General features: G+C 50.0%; 1 protein-coding gene across 2 annotated transcripts; it reads right to left on the minus strand.

Annotated features, from left to right (window-relative positions):
- Positions 1-1,828: 1,828 nt before the first annotated feature.
- Positions 1,829-21,834, minus strand: cep164 (centrosomal protein 164). 2 transcript variants are annotated; one of them, XM_062961360.1, is made up of 26 exons: positions 21,680-21,834; positions 21,481-21,592; positions 20,072-20,306; positions 16,180-17,520; positions 15,326-15,451; positions 14,987-15,064; positions 13,491-13,582; positions 13,196-13,390; positions 12,940-13,071; positions 11,456-11,639; positions 10,298-10,375; positions 10,088-10,219; positions 9,429-9,551; positions 9,166-9,309; positions 8,792-8,866; positions 8,482-8,550; positions 7,949-8,094; positions 7,638-7,776; positions 7,120-7,187; positions 6,764-6,950; positions 5,559-5,666; positions 5,114-5,228; positions 4,607-4,942; positions 4,421-4,487; positions 4,204-4,326; positions 1,829-2,791 (listed from the first exon to the last, which is right to left on the minus strand). In XM_062961360.1, the coding sequence occupies exons 1-26, from the start codon at positions 21,774-21,776 to the stop codon at positions 2,689-2,691; spliced, it is 4,605 nt and encodes a 1,534-aa protein (XP_062817430.1). In that variant the 5' UTR covers positions 21,777-21,834; the 3' UTR covers positions 1,829-2,688. The 2 variants fall into 2 exon arrangements, with proteins under 2 accessions (XP_062817430.1, XP_062817431.1); XM_062961361.1 differs by lacking the exon at positions 4,421-4,487.
- Between the last annotated feature and the right edge of the window lie 1,008 nt (positions 21,835-22,842).

The following is a 22,842-nucleotide window of genomic DNA, read 5'->3' on the forward strand; positions in this document are numbered from 1 at the left end:
CTAGCCCCCGAGGCACATCCCCGTCCTTATCTCTCCGGCAAGAATTGATAAAGAGCCCTGTACTAAGACATCCAGAGTCGAAAAGGCTAGAAAACGGCAAAAGTGGGGAGTTGCCAAAGTCAAGTTACAGATGGACACATCGAAGGAAGACAGATGGTTGTATCAGAAGGAAAGCAACCGAATCCCACAGAGGAAACTGGGGAGGAAGTGGTGACAAGAAACCCACCAGGAACATGCTCTGAAGTGTTCAATGTATTGTCAAAGGCTTGAATCACTGGGCGTTGTGTGGTTTCTGGGCTGTATGGCCATCTTCTAGAAGCATTTTCTCCTGACGCTTCATCATATCTGTGGCTGGCATCTTATGATCCTCTGAAGATGCCAGCCACAGATTCAGGTGAAACATCAGGATAAAATGTTGGGACGCGGCTGTGTGGGGCTCTTGTGTAAGTTCATGTGAGAGGAGGCTCTGTGAGAGCAGAACTGTTTATCTACATAATAATAATTATTATTATTATTCTTTTATTATTATTATTATTATTATTATTATTATTGATGAAAAACAACAGGAAAAACTCAGCCGCTATCAGGACCTCAAGACTGAACTTCAAAGACTCTGGCAGAAACCAGTGCAGGTGGTCCCGGTGGTGATTGGCACATTGGGTGCTATTCCAAAATATCTCAGCCGGCATTTGGAAACAATAGACATTGACAAAATCACGATCTGCCAACTGCAAAAGGCCACCCTGCTGGGATCTGTGTGCATCATTCGAAAATACATCACACAGTCCTAGACACTTGGGAAGTGTTTGACTTGTGATTTTGTAATACAAAATCCAGCATGTCTATCTTGTTTGCTGTATCATGAAATAATAATAATAATAATAATAATAATAATAATTATAATTATAATGATGTTTACAGTAGAGTCTCGCTTATCCAATGTAAACGTGCCGGCAGAACGTTGGATAAGCGAATATGTTGGATAATGAGAGATTAAGGAAAAGCCTATTAAACATCAAATTAGGTTATGATTTTAAAAATTAAGCACCAAAACATCATGTTATACAACAAATTTGACAGAAAAAGTAGTTCAATGCATAGTAATGCTATGTAGTAATTACTGTATTTACGAATTTAGCACCAAAATATCACTATGTACTGAAAACATTGACTACAAAAATGCGTTGGATAATCCAGAACGTTGGATAACGTATCCTGCCACGATCTCCCCCGGAGGGGTTTCGGGGCGGCTCACAGAAATATCAAATATAAAACAATAACAATATACAATACATCAAAAAAAAGTAACATGTACCAATTGTAATATTTGCACATTAACCAAAAAATAAAAAAACACACTTATTAAAAACACAGAATTTAAAAACAGTGAGGTTGTAATAGTAGATTAGCAAAATGCACATTATAAGTTGTAAACTCAAAAATGAAAAAGCCTTGCGTGGAAGCAAAGAAGGAAGTAGAAAGAATTCTATTTGTGTTATGGAAACCTTATTTTTGTAAATAGTGCCACCAAATTATTTTGCTATAAAGAAAAGCATTCTAAGGAAGAGATAACATTGTTCTCTGTGTTATTGTTCTTTTTATCACTTTTGGCTACTAGTGCTGGGTCACACTGCTGCTAATAAGTTACTCTGCTGTGCATTTATGGGGAGGGTCCACTTGCCCAACAAATGCTGCTAGAACATGGCCATAGAGCCCGGAAACCACACCACACTCCCATCTCTGGAGGCCTTGTGCGACTGATAGAGATGAGAGGAAGGGTTCTCACAAACCCCAAGCAGGAGGAAGAGGACCAACATCACCAGAGAGGTACAAAAAATAGCTTTATTTGATATGCAAAACGCAGCCAAAGGCACACTTTGTCGCACCCCAGTCATTTCCCGTCCCTTCTGCTGCTCTTGAGAGATCAGACAGACGGAGAGGGCAATGCTGTGATCGGAGAGGATGATGATGATGATGGATGTCCGGTGCAGAGGGTGCCCCAAAGGCCGCTCCCTCCCAGGGGCTCAGAAGCCGAAGCCTGGCCCGTGAGACGGGGTCACCCTCAAAGAGGATGAAGGGGAAAGGCAGGCGGTCTGGGCCGAAGACCCTCGTTGTCCTGCCAGCGGAACGGAGGGCACCACTGGCCCCTTCTTGCTTCTACAAACCACTTGTGTCACCATAAGCACCACTGGAAGGGTCACCCATGGGCACACCGACACCCCACTTCTCCCAGCCCAACCAGCTCTGTGTATTGAAAAGTGAAGGACCCCATGCTCTCCGCTCCCCGGACCCTGGATTTGCCACTGGGCGCAGTAGCTGAGCAAAGCCAATACCAAAGGCTCCCCCCACCCACACCCCAAGCCTGTTCTCAGAACAGAAAATGAGAATGGCGCAACCAAGACTCTCAGCCCTGCAGAGCCCAGCACGTGAACCCGCTACCACCATCCATGCACACGGGCATGCGTCTTGAGCAGACGGCTCTGGCACCCCAGAAAGGCTGGCCTCGAGGGCACTGGGAAATGAGCGCAGGGGGCTGCTTCCCCAAACCGGGAGCCGTAAGAGGAGCTGGGCCCAAGGAAGCATTCACGGAGGCTGCCTCAGAGGAAGGAATGCCATGTATTGCCAGCCAAGTGGGGAGCAAGCGGGGCGCTGCTGCTTGGGAGGAGCTTTGAGGCCCCTTTCTCTCTCCTAGAAGTGGAAGACTTTGATCTGGTTGTTCTCATCCAGGCCGAGCTGCACCACGCCAGGAAGGGGCCCGTGGGGGGACTTGGGTCCGCTCAGCAGGATGGGCCTGCAGGCCGCGTGAAGGAAAAGCCAGGTACGACAGCTCAGGCAGAGAACCCAAGTGCATAAAAGGTAAAGGTTTCCCCTGATGTTAACTCTATTTGTGTCCGACTCTGGGGGTTGGTGCTCATCTCCATTTCTAAGCCAAAGAACTGGCGTTGTCCGTAGACACCTCCAAGATCATGTGGCCACTAGCATGACTGCATGGAGTGCCATTCCCACCAGAGAAGTACCTATTGATCTACTCACATTGGCATGTTTTCGAACTGCTAGGTTGGCAGAAGCTGGAGCTAACAGCGGGCGCTCATTCCGCTCCCGGGATTTGAACCTGCGGCCTTTCGGTCTGCAAGTTCAGCAGCTCAGCGCTTTAACACACTATGCCACCGGGGCTCCTGACCCAATTACATAGCTGGGTACTTTTGCCCAGTTCACTTTTATGACTTTACTGCTGTTTTAACTTGTGTTTTACTAATGGTTGTGATTTTATTTTATGTTATTTTTAATTTTCATTTGCACGTCGTTTTTTTGATGTCATTCTATGTTTGTTTTGTATTTGCCCGGGCTTCTTTAGCCCCATGTAAGCCGCCCCAAGTCTCCCCGGGGAGATGGAGGCGGGGTACAAAAATAAAATAATAATAATAATAATAATAATAATAATAATAATAATTATTATTATTATTATTATTATTATTATTATTATTATTATTTTATTAATTCACCACTGGGACCACCTGTACTGGTTACTGCCAGAGTCTTTGAAGTTCAATCTTGAGGCAGCTTTTTTTTTTTTTCCGTGTCAGGAGCAACTTGAGTCGCTTCTGGAGTGAGAGAATTGGCCGTCTGCAAGGACGTTGCCCAGGGGAAGCCCGGATGTTTTGATGTTTTTACCATCCTTGTGGGAGGCTTCTCTCATGTCCCCACATGGAGCTGGAGCTGATAGAGGGAGCTCAACCGCACTCTCCCCAGGTGGGATTCGAACCTGGCAGCTTTCAGGTCAGCAACCCAACCTTCAAGTCACTTAGTCCACTACGCCATCTGGGGGCTCCCTGATAGCAGCTGATAATAATAATAATAATAAACCAGTACAGGTGGTCCTGGTGGTGATGGGTACATTGGGTGCTGTGCCAAAAGATCTCAGCCGGCATTTGGAAACAATAGGCATTGACAAAATTACGATCTGCCAACTGCAAAAGGCCACCCTACTGGGATCTGCATGCATCATCTGAAAATACATCACACAGTCCTAGACACTTGGGAAGTGTTCGACTTGTGATTTTGTGGTACGAAATCCAGCATATCTATCTTGTTTGCTGTTACATAATAAAATAATTATTATTATTATTATTATTATTACGTCAGGACCAAGGAAAGATTGGGGAACCCAGGTTTTAATGCCAAATGCCACCAGGCAAAGGATACACTCGGGAGTCCTGCTTGACGCTCTCCAGCCACTTCCTGTTGGCATCGATCATGCCCTGGATGTTCTGCTTCTCTGCCTCAGAGCCACAGAAAGGGGGCTGCGGGAGAAGGCGCACGGGGTTGCTGCAGGGAAGCAAACATTGGGAGGGATGTCAATGGGAGCGAGAGGGAGACACTGCTCCCAGCCCCACCGGGCAGCCTCAAGAAGAAGCCTTACTCAGGGGTCACCAAAGACAGCTTGCCACTCAGGGCTCCAGGGCCCCCACAGGGCAATGGGAAGACACCTGGAAGGAGAAGAAAGAGTGCACTGTGTTTCGCTGATGGAGGGGACCTTTCCCTAGTTGCCACGACTTTGCTTTCCTGGACAGGCAGCCAGGACAGATGCTCCCACGGCGCTCCTCACCTGGGAAATACTTGCGCCACTTCTCCGTCAACATGTTGTCCACCGACTGGCCGGCTGGAGCAGAAGGAGCAACGGGCGCCGAGCAGATGCCCCAGGCCCAGTGAGGCCCAGCGGAAGTGCGGGGCAGAGAGGGGTAAGTGGCCAATGGGACACCCTCTGTGGACAGCGGGGAGGACGGGCTCCGGCCGGGCGTGAAGGGCAAGGGCTGCTGGGTGCTGAAGGTGCTCAGGAGGCCCAGCACCCTGTTCAGCTCGCTGGTGATGCGCTGCAAGGAGTCGGTCAGGCACTGGATCTTGTCCAGGGGGGGCAAGCGGAGGTCCGGCTTCAGGCCAAGCCCTGTGGGGAGAGAAGGGGGAAAGAGGTCTGCTGAGAGGTGGAGCGCTGTGGCTGCACGGGTCTGAAACCCAGGATGCAAGTGCTGCAAATGCTGCAAATGCCCTTGTCCTGGGAAACTCCTGGACGGAGGACTCCCTGCATTGCCACCCTGGCCCCCAACCCATCCCTTACTTTTGTGGGGAGAGCCATTGGTGCTCATCATGCTACTTGTGTCTTCAGAGTCACTGAGATCGAAGGTCACCACCTTCTTGCACGCCCCTCCCTTGAGCGTATCTTCGTCGGAGAGCTGGGAAGGAAGGAAGGGAAGGAAGAGGCCAGTTTGGCACTTTCCTGCCTCTGCACTTCAGGGATGGATGCCACTGTGCCCACTTCTGGACCTCCAGCATGGCTTGCGTGGTCCCTCCGGAAGGCACAAAAGGGGCTGCCAAGGAGGAGGGCTGGCCACTTGGGTTTCCACAACCACACCAGCCCCACTCCAGCTCCGCCTTATTGGGAGAACCAGTCCCAAGGGGGTGCCAGCGGGGAGCCGGCGCTGGCACCTGCCTGCCAGGCCCAGGCCCTTCCTCCCCTGGCGCAAAGCCTTTGGCCCTAGAAGTGGGAGGGAGGGCACGGTCACCTCTTCCGCCAGGGAGGACTCCAGCTGGGCCAGCCGCTCCTCTTTCTTCCTCAGCAGGGCCTGGCCCTTCCGCACCGCAGACCTCACCTCCTCCAGCTGCCTTGCTTCCTGACGGAGGGAAAAGAAAACCATTATTATTATTATTATTATTATTATTATTATTATTATTATTATTATTATTATTATCACAACGACATTGTATGACACAGCAAACAAGATAGATATGCTGGATTTCATATCACAAACATTATTATTATTATTATTATTATTATTATTATTATTATTATTATTATTAATAGAAACACAACAAGATGAGTCCGCAGCAGACACTTCCCAAGTGTCTAGGACTGTGTGTTGTATCGGCAAATAATGCGTGCAGATCCCAGTCAGGTGGCCTTCTGCAGCTGGCAGGTGGGGATTTTGTCAGCACCAATTGTGTTTAAGTGCAGGTCAAGGCCTTTAGTAAGTAAGTAAAAGTTTATTTGTATACCACCCTCTCTCCCAAAAGGGACTCAGGGCGGTTTCCAATATAAAATCAGCCTAAAACATTGTACAATAAAACACTGAAAACACTATAAAACGCTATAAAAATACAAAAAAAACCCCAACAACAACCACATAACAATTGACTAAGACAATCACATAAACAGAAGCAATATAATCACTCAAATAACATATGAATCACAGAAAGAAAGAAAAAAACACTGGGATGGAGGAGAGGATGGCCTGGAGGGGCCACTAGAACTAAAGTGCAATGTTATATTCTCAGATGCTTTAGGCACTGCACCCAGTGTGCCGATCACCACTAGGACCACCTTGACTGGTTTGTGCCAGAGTCTTTGTATTATTATTATTATTATTATTATTATTATTATTATTATTATTATTATTATTATTATTATTATTTTGACACAGCAAACAAGATAGATATGCTGGATTTCATATCACAAAATCACAAGTCGAACACTTATTATTATTTATTCATTTCTATCCCGCTTTTCTCCCGTGGGTGGGATTCAAAGCTCTCTCTGCAGCACAACCAGTCTCTCAACTGGGTTCGCTCATGCCAATGATGTGTGCTGAGCCAGAGTCCAACCCAGTTGGGGACTTGTGCCCCCTCCCACCCCCCAACGACTGCGTTTGGTGTCAATTCCAAGGCAGCCCCATGTCCCAGGGCCGGCTGCCCCTCCTCTTCCTTCGCTCACCTCTTCCAGGCTCCGGCGCACCCCCACCAGCACCTCAGAGCGGCCCGGATCCTGCAGGTCGTGGCTCCAGTGCAGCTTGGCTGCCCTCAGGGCCGTCTGCCTCTTCCGCACAGAGTGCGTCTGGCGCACCAAGAACTCCTTGGTGGTCTTCAGGGAGGAGCCCTCTGCAGAAATGTAGTGTCGGACCCTTTAGGAGGAAGGGATCTGGGTGAGGTCCAAAGCAAGCAGCAAAGAGGCACCTCCGAAGAAGACGAACCATGCCATCCTTGTGGGCAGCAGGAGAATGACCCGGGTCCACAGCCCACACTCCCCCTGCGTCCATCTGAGCCAGGAGCACCAAGCCTTGCGCCACTTACTGGTCCAGGAGGCCGCTGCTTTCCTCGTTGTCCTTTGGAGCTTTGAATTCCACTTTTCTGGAGGCAGCCTTGAGGGTTCAATCAAGTCTGTTAGTGAATACGCAGCTGAGGCCTAAATCCCATCAAAGCAGGGCCTGCTCCTTCCTGTCCCAAGCTCTCTGCTCTCAAGCCAAGCCTCAGGGGGCGAGGAAGCCATTGAGGGGTCTCCTCCCCAGGTGCAAAGGTTCACGTAGCACCTTCCCTTTTCTGGGGAGTTTTCTGAAACCGGATGGTCCTAAAAACACGACTGCACATGAAAGATGGCATGTACCCCTCTTTCTCTTCTGCCCTCTCATTTTCTCCAGTGTATGTTTTGCAGATATTGGCTAGCCAGGCTTACTCCTCTTTTGTGCAGCCTCCCTACGTCCTCATCCTTCCGTGGAATCCCAGGCTGAGCCCAGGAGCGGAGAAGCCACAGGAAGTGCAGGAAGTGGGACTCCCCACCCTACCCCACCCCACCCAAACAGACTTGGACTAACCACTGAGCTGCTCTCTTGCAGGTCTTCCAGCCTGAGCTCCTCCTCTTCCTCCTCCTTTTCCTTTGGAGAGGGTTTGGAGCTGCTCCCTTCGCCTGGGCTCAGCAGCCCCTGCTTGCTCTTCACGGCCTCCTCAAGTTCACTGCCAGCAACAAAAAACAGGGAAGGAAAAACAAGACCGTCTCTGAGCTTCATGTCAGGAGGGAAGTGGGGGAGCCAGCTCTTCCTGAAACTCCCTGGTGATCCCACAGATCGACTGTGGAGACCCTCCAAGGGGTCCCGGCCAAGGGGTCCCGCCTGCACAGCCCATGCACCTGGCCTCCTTCCGCAGCCGCTCCACCTGGGAGCCCAGCGCCGCTTTCTGCTCCTGGAGCTCTGCCATCTCACGAAGCAGCTGCCGCACACTCTCCGCAAGGCTCTCCTGCTCCTTCCGAGACTCCTCAAGGGCCAAAGCCGCTTCCTGAGGAGGCAAATCAAGGGGGGGCCTTGACACACAAGAAGGAAGTGACGACATACTCAAAGCCTCCAAACACACATCTCTGCCAGTGAGGAGCCCTTTTGTTGCCTCTTGGTCTTGGCTCCTTCACTCCCTTACCAACAAGGAGAAGGTGGAGTCTGGTTCTGCCACGGCGCAAGAGAGCCAGCCCACAAAAGGCTACCAAGGGCCTGAAGGACTCCCAGAGCTCCACAGCCACAGAGGACCAGGACCCTCTCCCTGCCTTCTGCCTGGGCAACAAGCCAGCAGGGCACTTCCTCCGCTTCAGAGCTGCTGGGGGTGTGAGACCCAAGGCCTAGCTCTGCAGGCATCGGTGCCAATGTCACCCAAGAGCTGGAAGCATGTACACACCTTTCTCTGTTGCTCCAGTTGCTTCTCCTCCTCAAAGAGCTGCTGTTTTCTTCTCTTCCAGGCTTCTTCCTGCCCAGGGAGAGAGACAGGGAGTGCACACTGGTGAACAAAGGGTTTGGTGGGCCCTAGACCCTGCCACCATAGCCATTTCCTTCCCAATTTGAGGCAGTAAGGTGCTGTAAGAGGTGTCCGGCACTGCTTCCATGACAAAGGACTCCTGCGCAAGAGTAGCAGCAGAAAAGGAGACTCTGGTAAGGGGTGGGGTGTGTGGCTCTGGGGCCCTTTGGGAGGATTGTGCTCCCAGTGTCACCTGGGCATGAAGCTGGGCGGCTTTTGCTTGTGCCTCCTGAAGTCGGAGCTCCCTTTCCAAGGCTGCCTTTTCCTCCTGCAAAAAGAGAGCCAAGGGGGATCCTGAGCCTCTGGCAAGGGGTGTGTGTGGCTCTAGGGCATCCTTTTCTGGCTGCAGAGGGGGCTGTGGTTCTTGGATGAGAGACGGGTGGCTGCTCACCTCCTGGATACCTGCCGTCAAGCTTTGGCTGCTCAAACTTACCCTGGGTGACTTCTGTAGGAATGGGGACCAGAAACAGCTCCCTGCTTGCAGAGTATACTTCAAAGCACAGTAATGGCTCTGGGAAGGGCCTGGTTCCATTTCCCTAAGGAACATGGCCTGCCCCCCTCACATACCTCTTCCTTTTGGCTCCTGCACAGGTCTCTCATCTGCTCGGCCTGCTTCCTCCGCAAGGTCTCCACCTCAGCCTCATGGCTGGCTCTCAGGCATTCCCGCTCTTCTTGCAGCTGGCTCTGCAGCTCCTCCCGCTGCCGTCTCTCCTGCCACAAAGACAGGGCACAGTGGGCTATTCCTGGCTTTGCTCCTGGCCTCTCCCCCTATTTCTGGGCCTCAGTGCCCCACGTGAAAACGTGCAGGCACCGGGACCCCCAGGGCTCACCTCCTCCAGGTGCTGCGCTTGGATCTCTGCCAGGGCCTCCCGGTGCGCCTCCTGCGCCTTCTCCATCCGCCTCGCATGCTCCCGCTCCACTTCCTGCCGCTTCTCCCTCAGGAGGTCACTGAGCTGAGGAGGCAACAAGACAGAGGCCTCGCTGGGTGAGGGGCACTTTCTTCCCCACCAACTCTAGGACTCTCCAGGAAGCAAGTAGTCTTCAGGGCCTCTTATGGAGTGACTCCTCAGAGACCCAACACAATGGCCCATGGATCAGGAGGCAGCAGGGCCTCACGCACAAGCTTTGCCTCTGAAACCGCTGGCAGTGCCCTGAACAACCAAGGAAGGATGCCACCACTGTCCTGCAATGCTGTAAGAGCTTCAACCTTCCCACTGGTTCCCTGCAATGCTTTGTAAGTCCCTGTGCTTCCGACCAGCATTCCTTACCTAAACAGGATCCCAAAGTAGGACTCTGGGCCTCCCGCTCTCCTCCCTGGAGCCACCTCCTTGGAAGGAAGCCCCCAGACCGTTCCGGGACCCTCTTGAACACTCAGCGGAGAGGGAAAGGCTATGGAGAGCAACTCTGCTGCTTTGACCTCAGGTGTCACAGACACCGCTCCCACTCTGAGCTGTGGGATGGCAATGCGCTTCGGCCCAGCCCTCCTTACCTCTCGCTCGTATTCAGCCACCTGATGCTTCTTCCGCTGGGCTTGCTGCTCTGCGCTTTCCAGCTCCTCCTGCAATTCCGTTTCCGCCTTTTGCTGAGCCTCCGCTATCTGCCTTCGGAGCACAGCGAGGGCCTGTGCAAAGGACACAAAGAGGATCAGCGGAGGTCTAGGCCTGGAAGTAGTGTGAGGCAAAGGCCACCAGCACCGTACCTTCTGCTGCACTTCCAGGGCCGCCGCTCTCTGCTGCTGGGTCTCTGCGGCAAACTGGGCTTCTAGTTCTTGTAGGGCCTGGAAAAGAAGGCAGGGGCGCACATCAGCAGCCATTTCCCAAAATGGAGGAACAGGGTTGCAAGGGCCTCTGAGGATTGTCACTTGTGCAAAATGACCAGGAGTGACAGGCGAGAGCAAAATGACTCAAGGTCTTTGAAAGCAAAGCAGCTACAAAAGGAGGCCATGGACGTGGAAGACCATTTAAGACCATTTTTATCACCTCTGGAGATGTTTTGAGGCAGAACGCTCTTTCAGGGGGGTCTTCTAGGCACTTTTTTAAAAAAGGGGGCTCCCTCACATCTCAAACAAAAAGGAGATGATGGCAGAGCCAGAAGAAAATTTCAACCTTTACCAAAAATGATAGACAAGTTGGTTCAAGAGGGATAATCTACAAGAAAGCCTGCCTGGACCCTTTTGAGTGTACTTTCCAATGGGGTCAACATGTGAAAATTAAATGAGGATATTGTTACGTTAAGGATGGCCTGGCCTAGGAAAATAGAGAGGGAGCAACAAACAATAAGAAAAAAGGTGAAAAACAAAAAAAGAGGGGAAAAAAGGCGTGAGATCGTGCAAAAAGTTGCTATAACTTTCTGTTACTTCCAGAGCCCTCTCTATTTTCCTACTTTAGCTATTTATGCATTGTTCACCTACTTTTAATGTAAGATACAAAATAATATTGGAGAAAAGCTATACGTTGAACGAAGTTGCTTGCAAAGTGCCAATAAAAATGATTTTAAAAAAAGGATGGCCTGACCTAAAAAAAAAACAAAAACACTGAGACTGTAGTCGGCAGTTATGGGACTGAACAACTGTCCTACAAGAAAACGGGATGATATTTGGAGGAGCTTAACTCACATTTAGTGGGACCAAAGAGTAAAATGGAAGAAAGTCACCCACCAAAACAGGCCAGAAAAGAAACCCAAGGGGCACCATGCAAAGAGGAAACTGTGAAATTCCCTGCCAGGTCACAAAGAGCCACAAGAGAGTCCTGGAAGCGCTGCTACATGCTACGGTCATGCCGAAGCACAGAGGCCTGACTCCCGGGCTTCCTACGGGCAATGCTCTGACATGGGGTAGAGAGATGAAGGGCTTCCTCACCGCCTCCTTTTGCTGGCGCAGTCTCTCTTTCCGCTCGCTCACGGCTTTCTGGAGGTCCTGCTCCAGCTCTGCCTCCTGGGCCTCCTGAGCCGCCTCCGCCTCCTGCTTTGCCCGTTCCAGGGAAAGGTGTGCCTTTTCCCTCAGCGCCTGCTCCTCCGACTGCCGAAGGGACTCCAGTTCCTCCCTGTCAGGAAGAGAGCGGCACAAGAAGGGAATGTCTCGTCCTCAGCACCAGCAGGTCTCACTGGCCACCACAGTGGCTCAGGGAACAAGCCTCTGGAGGCTGAAAGACAGGTGCCCGGCTTCTGCGGTCAGAAAAGCAGCCTCTTAACACTGCCAATGCCTTCTGCAACATGCCTTTGGAAAGGCAAAGGCTCCGACCATGCCAGCTTCAGCCCCTTCACCAGAGCCTTCTGGGTTCTCAGCCCCCATTGCTCTAAGGAAGACCCCAAGAGTCAAGAGGAAAGATTGCTGTGGCCACTGCCCTCCCTCAAGCAGCTGGGAAAGCCTTGTAAAAGAGTATTTTCCCCACACACGCCCCTACAATTATCAGTCGCATGGCTCGTCGGGAGGTTGCTGAGCTACGACAGAATAATAAAAAATATGCTGCCACAAACAAGAAACAGAAAGACAAAAGATGCCACACAATAAAGGGCCAGGATTTAGCACAGCTGGCTAATCATCATCAGCAATAGATCTTTACCAACTGAAAGGCTGGAAGTTCAAGCCTGGGTCGGGGTGAGCACTGGACCTTAAGCCCAGCTCACTGTCCACCTGAGCAGTTCGAAAACAGATGTGAGCCGTGAGTAGAGAAATTAGCACCGCTTAAGCGGGGAGGTATTTTAGGGCACCATAAAAAAGGAAATACAGTAGAGTCTCACTTATCCAAGCTAAACGGGCCGGCAGAAGCTTGGATAAGCGAATATCTTGGATAATAAGGAGGGATTAAGGAAAAGCCTATTAAACATCAAATTAGGTCATGATTTTACAAATTAAGCGCCAAAACATCATGTTATACAACAAATTTGACAGAAAAGGTAGTTTGAATACGCAGTCATGCTACATAGTAATTACTGTATTTACGAATTTAGCACCAAAATATCGTGATATATTGGAAACATTGACTACAAAAATGGCTTGGATAATCCAGAAGCTTGGATAAGCGAGGCTTGGATAAGTGAGACTCTACTGTACCAAATGCCAGCAATCAAAGAACAGGAGAAAAAAGTCTATGATCAAGGGCTCGTCATCATAGAGGATGGAATCGAGCACAGTCTCCAGGATGCTTAAGTTCGAAAGATGCCGACATAATACCTCTATGTGTTGTCTGTCCTGTACGTCTAACGGCATTGAACGTTTGCTGTGTATATGTTCTGCGATCCGCCCTCAGTCCCCTTCAGGGTGAGAAGGGCGGAATATAAATGCTGTAAATAATAAATAACCATGTTACGTTGCTCCCAGACACAGCCAGCTGAGGTGGGTACCTGACTCTCTCCTTCTCTGCCTCCGTTTCAGAACAGATTTGGGTTCGGAGTTCCTCAAGCTCCTGCCGGGCCTTCTCCCGCAAGTGCTGCTCCTCTTCCCGCCTGGCCTTCTCCAGCTCACATTTCAGGGATCTAAGGGACAAGGAGGAGGGCCTCTGCATGAAACCACAAGAACACACGTCGGATGTGGAGGCCGGCTAAGCTCCGTGTTCTCAGGGCTGGCCATGTCTCTCCTCTGTACGTGTCTGGAACTCACCGAAGGGCCTCCTCCTTCTGCTGATGGAAACCTTGGGTCTCTTCCTCTTCTTTAGGGATGTTCTGGATCGAAGTTTGTTTTCCTTGTTGCAAAGACAAGGCCTGTCCTTTGCCAACAGAAGTCTTTTTCACTTCGTCTTCTGCGGAACCCTCTTCTTTCCAGGGCGTCATTGGTTTGACCTCAGGCTCAGCATTTCTATCACCAGGAGAAACAGATCCACAATAAAGCTCACCAGGAACCAACTGGGCAACAGGCAGACCCCAGGCACCACCTTCCACTGCAACTGGCCCTGTACCTTTTGGGCACCTCGGCCGACTCCTGCTTCCATTCCTCTTCTACACCGCCTTTTGCGTGTCCTGCTTCCTCTCCTGGCAGCCAGCCTTCTCCCTGCAAGAGGAAGCAACACACCACAGGGTCTGCCATTGCTCTGCCCTTTCGGAGGGAAATGCAAGCAGCCAGAGACACCCTTTGTATAATAACTTGGGCACCATGTCTTTTAATTATGTGTATGTTCGAATATGTGCTTTTATGGATGTATTGTGCACTGCCTCAGCCATAAGGAGAGGTGCGTATTATTATTATGTTGGGCTGCTGTGAGTTTTCCGGGTTCTCTGGCCATGTTCCAGAAGCATTATTTCCTGATGTTTCACCCATATCTATGGCAGGCATCCTCAGAGGTTGTGAGGTCTGTTGGAAACTAGGCCAGTGGGGTTTATATATCTGTGGAATGTTAATAATAATAATAATTGATGTTGCCATCCCAGGTGACAGTCGCATTGACAAAAAAAAACAGGAAAAACTCAGCCACTATCAGGACCTCAAGATTGAACTTCAAAGACTCTGGCAGAAACCAGTGCAGGTGGTCCCGGTGGTGATCGGCACACTGGGTGTCGTGCCAAAAGATCTCAGCCGGCATTTGGAAACAATAGACATTGACAAAATTACGATCTGCCAACTGCAAAAGGCCACCCGACTGGGATCTGCACGCATCATCCGAAAATACATCACACAGTCCTAGACACTTGGGAAATGTTCGACTTGTGATTTTGTGATATGAAATCCAGCATATCTATCTTGTTTGCTGTGTCATAATAAAATAAAATAATAATAATAATAATAATAATAATAATAATAACAACAACTTTATTTTTATATCCCGCCCCATCTCCCTGAAGGGACTTTGGGCGGCTCACAACAGGGACAAGCCCGAAACAACGGACACAACATATTTGACAAAACTTAAAACACTTCAACGATACACAAAATAAAATAATGGACAATACATTAAAATCCAAGCAGATAAAATCAGAGTAATTAAAAGCAAACCAGCGGGGACAGGTTTCATAAAGTGCTGTATCATGGAAATGAGTAACAGTGATAAAGTGCCATATGGTTTTATAAATATAAAAAAGTATTCTGTTGACAACTCTATTGGGCCTATTCATTCAAACGTGCTCTGGAACAACAATGTTTTCAATTCAGGGTGGGAGAAAGAACTCTTGTCTGCCTGAGGCAGGCATGAATGTTGCAATTGGCCATCTTGATTAGCATTGAATAGCCTTTCAGCTTCAAGGTCTGGCTGCTTACTGTCTGGGAGAATCTTTTATTGGGATATTATTTGAGAACACAGAAATGCTGGACCACTCTAACAACCACCATGTCAGACTGAACAGAGAAGCCACTGAAATCCACAAGAAGCACGTGGACAATGTCAACAGAAAGGAGGAAACCATGAAAATGAAAACAATCTGGCTCCTGGTATTAAAAAATAAGGACACAGGAAGCACCCACCTCATTGTCGGAGCCGGAGTCCAGGGTGCTGAGGTCCACGTGGAGGTTCCTGAGGAGCCGGGCTCCTCTCCGTGGGCCCTGAAAGGCGAGGAGGGTCTGCTACTACCTGCCCCAAGCCCCTCTTCTCCAAGAGGCTCCCCATCTCACCCAGTCATCCCACCCCCAAACACAGCACTGGGGTCGTTGGGTGGGGAGAAAGCCCTTCCGGTGGATTTGCACGCACTGGTCTCCCATCTCTGAAGCAGGGATGCGCCTGCAAGAGAGCAGCCTGGAACCAGGGACCAGAGAGGAAGGGAAGCATCCACACAAAGGCTATTGAACGGGACAAGGCTCCTCTACCTCGCTGCTGCTCTCTTCTTCCTTCTCTGCTCTGTTGTCAGGTACTAACAAGTCCAAGGCAGCGGCTGCTTCTGTTGCTTCTTCCTGGGCCACTGATTCACACACACCCTTTTTGCGGCTGTCAGGCTACGGAATGCAAAGAAAGTGAGGATGTTAGGAAGAGATTGCGGAGAGACGGAGGCAGTTATTTCAATGTGCAACAGAGCGGCACCATGAGGACAAGCACAAATCAGCCTGAAGATGGATACAGACAACGTGAGAAACCGGAAAGCAACCTGGAATGGTGTCCCGCCCCAAAAGGGATCCCCAGAAAGGGAAGAGGTCACACATCCCAGACAAAGGCCACCCTTGCAAGGCCAAAGCTTCTGGGCAGCCACCAGCGACGTTTACGCAGGAGCCTTGTTAGAGAAAACGTCACATCTGAGGCTGGAGGTCCCACAGATGCCTCGATTGGGAGCCACAGATAAAATATCAAAGTTCTGAATTTCCCCAAGCTTTAGAAAAGACGGCAAAACCCCCTTCCAGTCTCCCAGATAAGGCAGGTGGGTTTTATCAGTATTCCATAGCTGAAGTACGCAACACTTCAACCTGATCCGGGAAGTGAGCATGGAACTCCTAAAACTAGAACTCATCCCATGCAAGGCTTCTTCTCTTGAATATTCCTCTCAAAAGATGTCAACAATGAAGCCTTAACAATAGAGAGGATAGGTTAGGGAGGAAGACGTCTTTCTGGGAGCAAGAGGAAATCCCTAAGCCTGGAGCAACATCGGGGGAAATCAGAAGGCAGTCAGTCCTCCCTCCCTCCTTGCCCCGGCTCAAAAGTGAAGGCAGGAAAGAATACCTGAGCCGCCTACCTCTTTGGCTTTCTCTCCTTCTGGTGCAAGCGCAGTCCGGCTGCCCTTCTCGGCCGGCGTGGGCTCCTTTCCTTCTGCAGCAGAGGGGGGTCCCTTTGGGCTCCCGGTCTCAGAAACCACTGCTTCCTCGGAGTCTTCCTGAGCAGTGCCAGGGCACTGGCTGAAGGGTTCTGCCCCCCGCGACCTTTTGACCATGTGTAGCACGTGCCGGTAGAACTTCTGGTCCTCGGAGTAGCACTCGCTTTCGGAGTGCTCCTCCGGGGAGCTGTGGGCCTGTGAGTGAAGGGCTTCCAGGAAGGGCCTCTTGGCTGCGGCCGGGGGCTCCGCAGCGTGGTCGGTGTCATGGGAGCTCTGTAGGTCCCAGGAGAAGTTGTCCACCTCGCCCAGGACCTGGGAGGCCAGGTGGTCCGCCAGGCTGCTGCCCACGCTGCCGCCCCCGGAGTCCGCCTTGCTGCTGGGAAAGGACTCAGGACTGGCCCTTGCTCCGGCCTCGGCCTCCACCCGCAGTACAGGGCCGGCAACCAGGGCCGGCCCCTGCTCCACGGTCGCTCTTCCACTCTTGCCGAGTTCTGTGGCCTGGGGTCCCTTCTTCCTCCTGCCGTCAAGTAGCCGCAGCCCATTCCCCAGAGAGTGGAGGCCCCGCTCTTCCTCCGGGGCTCTGTTGGGCCGAAGGGAAGCCACAGAGGGAACGAGCGGCACTTCTGCGGCCACAGCAGGTACAAGGTCCTCATCCTTCTCTCCCAGAAGGGCATCGACAGGGCTGCGTCCTTCGAGGGCATTGCCGTCCCCTTGGTCTTTGCCCAGTGTCACAACCTCCAACAAGAGGCCTCCCCTCAGAGGTGACCCCGGGCTCAGTGAACGGTCGTCGGTCTGAGCTCCGTGGGGCGGCTCTTTCAGGGCCCGGCGGTTACGCTGTGTGCCACGGGGACTCTCGGTGTCTTCGGGCTCCGAATCTGAAAACGCCCCGGCTGCCGCACACCGGACCTCTGCAGTGGAGTCTTGTCGGGGCGGATGGCCGGCATCGTGCTTGCCAGAGGAGGACGAAGCTCTTCCCAGGATCTTTTCGACGTCCGCAAGGATCTGGTGGGTCCGGCTGGGCTTGCCCAGAGAGAGCGGCTGCAGTTTGCCCGAGGCACTGGCCGGGAGGAGCCTCAAAGGGTCGCTGGGTTCTGGCAGCACCGCAGAGGATCTCCCCTTCGGGACCCTCAGGAAGGGATCCTGCCTCGCAGTCAGGCTGCCCTGCGGCTCGAGGTCAGGGCTGGCCCTGCCTGAGGAGGAGGCCGGTGAGAGCGTTCGGTAGAAGGAGGCCGAGGGGAGGAGACCCGACTCCGACTGCACCTCCTGGGCAGGGAAATAGGCAAATCACAGGTGTGTTTACGCTCGAAATATAAAACCTACCCCCTTCCCTAAATCCGACATGTAACCTGTTTGTATAGTTTTTAATGCACAGCAATATATTTTTGTTTATTTATATATTTATTTATTTGCAACATTTATATCCCGCCCTCTCTCACCCCGAAGGGGACTCAGGGCAGCTTACAAGGTATATGTACATACAATATATTATATTATTAGCATAGTACAATATAAGCATTAGATATTACTATATTGTACTATACCACTATATTTAGTTATTTGCTACATTTATATGCCGCCCTTCTCACCCCAAAGGGGACATTATATTAGGAGCATAGTACAATACTAGCATTAAATTACTATATTGTATTATATAATATATAATTAATATTATTAAATTGTATTATTATCAGTATTATATCGTAATACATTATAATATTATCAATATTATTTACTTATTTATTTATTTACAGTATTTATATTCCACCCTTCTCACCCCGAAGGGGACTCAGGGCGGATCACATTACACATATAAGGCAAACATTCAATGCCTTAACATAGAACAAAGACAGAGACAAACGCAGGCTCCGAGCTGGCCTCGAACTCATGACCTCTTGGTCAGAGTGATTTGTTGCAGCTGGCTGCATCTGGCTGCTCCCCAGCCTGCACCACAGCCCGGGCCTGTGTATATATATTATATAGACCCAGACCTGCTTTGCTGAGCAACTTTTACCAACATGGATAGAGACACCTCACCATCACAAGAAAAAACACCCCCATCTACTTCCCCAAGGACCTCATATCACAGTTTACACCGCCCGCCCCCCATGAAGACCTGGGCTTTGCCTGAGCAGTATCCAGAAGAGTCCTTATTTGCGATGATCTGGGAATCTTTGGGCGGGCATAAAGACTGGGGCTAGACATAGAATCATAGAATAGTAGAGTTGGAAGAGACCACATGGGCCATCTAGTCCAACCCCCTGCTAAGAAGCAGGAAATCGCATTCAAAGCACCCCCGACAGATGGCCATCCAGCCTCTGCTTAAAAGCCTCCAAGGAAGGAGCCTCCACCACGGCCCCGGGGAGAGAGTTCCACTGTCGAACAGCTCTCACAGTGAGGAAGTTCTTCCTGATGTTCAGGTGGAATCTCCTTTCCTGTAGTTTGAAGCCATTGTTCCGTGTCCTAGTCTGCAGGGCAGCAGAAAACAAGCTTGCTCCCTCTTCCCTATGACTTCCCTTCACATATTTGTACATGGCTATCATGTCTCCTCTCAGCCTTCTCTTCTGCAGGCTAAACATGCCCAGCTCTTTAAGCCGCTCCTCATAGGGCTTGTTCTCCAGACCCTTCATCATTTTAGTCGCCCTCCTCTGGACGCTTTCCAGCTTGTCAACATCTCCCTTCAACTGTGGTGCCCAAAATTGGACACAGTATTCCAGGTGTGGTCTGGGGAGGGAATTCGGGAGGCAGGTGGGGGAGGGGAATGGTAACCAAACCTTCTTAACTTGGCCCTTTTTATCTTGTGGAATTGTGCAATATAATCTAATTCAGACAGCACTTTAAACACTGACACAACATCTGCCTGTTGGCTTGTTGCAAATTGCCTTTTTACGTTTAATGTTTTAACTGTTTACTAATATTAGATCTACTAGTAAACATGTCCTAAATGTTTGATTTATATATTTAAATTTCTATTTTTGTTATTTTTGAGTTGTTTGATAAGTACACTTGATGTTGCTCATTTTATTGTTTATGATGTGATCAGTCTGTTATGTTTTCTAATGTATGGTTGGCATTTTGCCATTATGTTGTAAACCGCTTTGAGTCCCCCCAGGGGTGAGAAAAGCGGTATATAAATGCAGTAAATAAATAAATAAATAAATATTATATGTATATACAATATATTGTATTATTATACATTATAAACTAAGTTGTATATAAGCATAGTATCATGCTATGCCAATTATACATACACACACACATATATATATGTATATATATATAACTAGCATAGCATGTTACTGGAGGGAGGGGCCTCCAACTGATGCCAAAGGAGACAAGATGGAACTGTCTTCCCGACTCCCTCTGCTCTGGCCCCAGAGCGTCAGTTGGTGATGGGACAGGTATAATATAATATGATGATATAATATATAATTATAATAATGTATTATTACATTGTATTACATTATAATATTCTTATCAATATTTAGATTTTATGATTTGGTTTTATGCATGTTAGGCATTGAATTTTGCCATCACCATGTTGTACACCACTTAAGAGTCCTGCCTGGGGTGAGAAAAGTAAATAAACAAGTAAATAAACAAACACAGTAAATAAACAAATAAACCTCCCTGGCAGCCTGCCCTTTGTCTTCCACCAAAGACCTGGCAGCTAAGAAGTGTTTTATCTTGCTTCTTAACCGCAAGCAAAGGTGAGGCCCTCCTGGTTCCTCTCTTTGGGGAGGGAGGAAGAGAGGAGCAGCCCCCAAAAAGGCCCCGTTTCCCGTTTCCGGCTGAAGGCGCTCTTTGCCTTCCTCACCCGCTTCAGCAGCAGTATGTCCTCGCCTTTCTTCTTCCGCTTGTCCTTGCGCTGCTTCCCGGGCTTCTTCCGGAGGCCTCCTCCTCCTCCTCCTCCTCCCCCGCCTCCTCCGGGGTCCACGCGTCGCTCCCGCTCCTGGATCACTAGCTGCCGGTAGTGCTCGTCGCAGGGATGGTCCCAGCTGGACTGGCCGGTGGCGAAGTTGAAGTAGTAGATGTCCCCCGTCACGTCCTGGCTGCAGAGAGAGAGGACCGATGTCAACATGAGACGAGGACTGTGCACAGATCCAAAGCCAGCCCATGCCAACTATATTGCACAGGTCCTTATGCTGGGCCAAATGGCTTCTCCCAAAGCCAAGTTTGGGATGACAAGAGGGGAGGGGCTGATCTGTTGTTATTATTGGGGATCCTATCATTCTCGCTACTGACTTATTTTTTTTCCTATTATTTCTTTATTTATTTATTTGCGACATTTATATCCCGCCCTTCTCACCCCAAAGGGGACTCAGGGCAGTTTACAAGTATATATACATACAATATATTATACGACTATATTGCAATATTATTAGAAATACTGCACGTAATATAAATATACAATTATAACAGTGAAGTATAATTATTATTACATTGTATTACATCATAATATTATTATTAATATTACATGTATATACAATATAATATTTGTATAGTATAACATTATTATATATTATTATATCATTAAATTGATTGTTATTCCTACATCCCTGCATTGGGATGTTGACATCACAGGAAAGGAGGCTCCACCTGAACACGTGGAAGAATGGCTCCTTCTCTGGAAGGAGACAGGATGGGTGACCATCTCTTGAGGGTGATCTGATTGTGCTTCTCCTTTCTGGCAGAACTGGGTAGGGCTGGATGGCCTTTGGGGGCCCCTTCTGGTTCTAGGATTCTATGGCAGGTTGGATGGCCATCTGTCAGGAAGGTTTTGATTGTGTCCTCCTTCCTGGCAGACCCAGGGGTTGGGCTAGATGCTCTTTGGGGTCCCCTTCCAATTCTAGAATTCTATTATTAGCAGAACTTGGATGGCTTTGACGGTGTCCTCCTTCCTGGCAGGGTGGGGGTTGGACTAGATGCCCTTTGGGGACTCCAAGATTCTATCAGCATGAGCAGAGCTTGGATGACCATCTGCTAGGAGGGCTTGGATTGTGTCCCCTTCCTGGCAGAACCAGGGGTTGGACTTGATGGTCTTTGGGGACTCCAGAATTCTATTATTATTAGCAGGCTGGCCATCTGTTGGGAGGGCTTGGATTGTGTCCCCCTTCCTGACAGGACGGGGGTTGGACTAGATATCCTTTGGGGACCCCTTCCGGTTCTAGGATTCTATGGCAGGCTGGATGGGCATCTGCCGGGAGGGCTTGGCTGGTGCCTCACCAGGGCTTCCACTCGGCCGGCAGCGGGGCCACGATCCCCTCCCTGGCCAGCCAGAGCAGCTCGGGCTCCGCCTCCGGGTCGATCCCGATCACGCGCGCGAACTCCTGGATCTCTGCGGGGAAAGGACCGAGTCAGGACCGGAAGCGGGGAGGACGGGAAGGGAGGGCGGGAGGGCGGGAGGGAGGCAAGAGGGCCCGACCTCTCTGGCTGGGGATGTAGGCCTCGTCGTAGTCCTCCTCCAGGATGAGCTGGTCCCCGATCCGCAGCGCCGCCGCCGGGCCCGCCATGCCTGCCATGCCCGCCTTGCCGCCGCCTCAGCCGCCGCTCGACGCCGGAAAAGAAGGAAGGGAAGGAAACAGGAAACGAGGAGGAGCGTCGGTTGCTATGGCAGCGTGGCGCTTGCCTCCCTCCGCGCAGGCGCACTGGCTCTCAGAAGAGCGCGCGTCCCTTTGGCGCACCCAGCGGACGCATCCGGCATGACACCCCTTCGCTCTAGACAGCGCCATTCCGCCTCCAATGTAAACATCCGCCGCCCTCCAGTGGCCACATCCGGGAATTGCACCCTTTGATACCCTGTTTCCCCTAAAATAAGACATCCCCAAAAAATAAGACCTAGTAGAGGTTTTGCTGAATTGCTAAATATAAGGCCTCCCCCGAAAGTAAGACCTAGCAAAGTTTTTGTTTGGAAGCATGCCCGGCGCCTGCCAAACAAAACACCAGAGCATGCAGGATTGGTAAATGTACATACCAGTTGTATATGGAAATAATGGTAGTAACAAGAAATTCTTGACAGAAGTCACTGTTTGTTTGGTTTGGTTATGTTGCTTTGTGATGACAACTACTGTACAGTATAGAATAAATGTTGTTTTTTTTTGTTCAACAATAAATGTGAATTCTTCTTCATGGAAAAATAAGGTAACCCCTGAAAATAAGACCTAGCACATCTTTGGGAGTAAAAAATAATATAAGACACTGTCTTATTTTCGGGGAAACACGGTAGCAGCTGAGAGGCATTTTGTAGGTCTATCTAGGGCCATCTTGTGGCCATAGTGGGGAATTGCATCACTTTATTACATCCACGTTTGTGGATCTCAGTGGCTTCTCTGTGTTGTCTGACGTGGTAGTTGTGTGAGAGTGGTCCAGCATTCACACATTCCCACATCATGTGCATAAACCGCCATTTCTGATGACATCCATGCCAGCACTGACTACTCAGGCAATCCCCTACATCAGGGGTCCCCAAACTAAGGCCCGGGGCCGGATGCGGCCCTCCAAGGTCATTGAGCTGGCCCCTGTCCTAAACTTTAGACTTAGAGTTGACCTAAGTCTACCTGGTCTTTGGAGGTCTTTTTGCTTACCTAT

This window comes from Anolis carolinensis, unplaced genomic scaffold, assembly GCF_035594765.1.
Source record: "Anolis carolinensis isolate JA03-04 unplaced genomic scaffold, rAnoCar3.1.pri scaffold_8, whole genome shotgun sequence".
Lineage (NCBI taxonomy): Eukaryota > Metazoa > Chordata > Lepidosauria > Squamata > Dactyloidae > Anolis > Anolis carolinensis.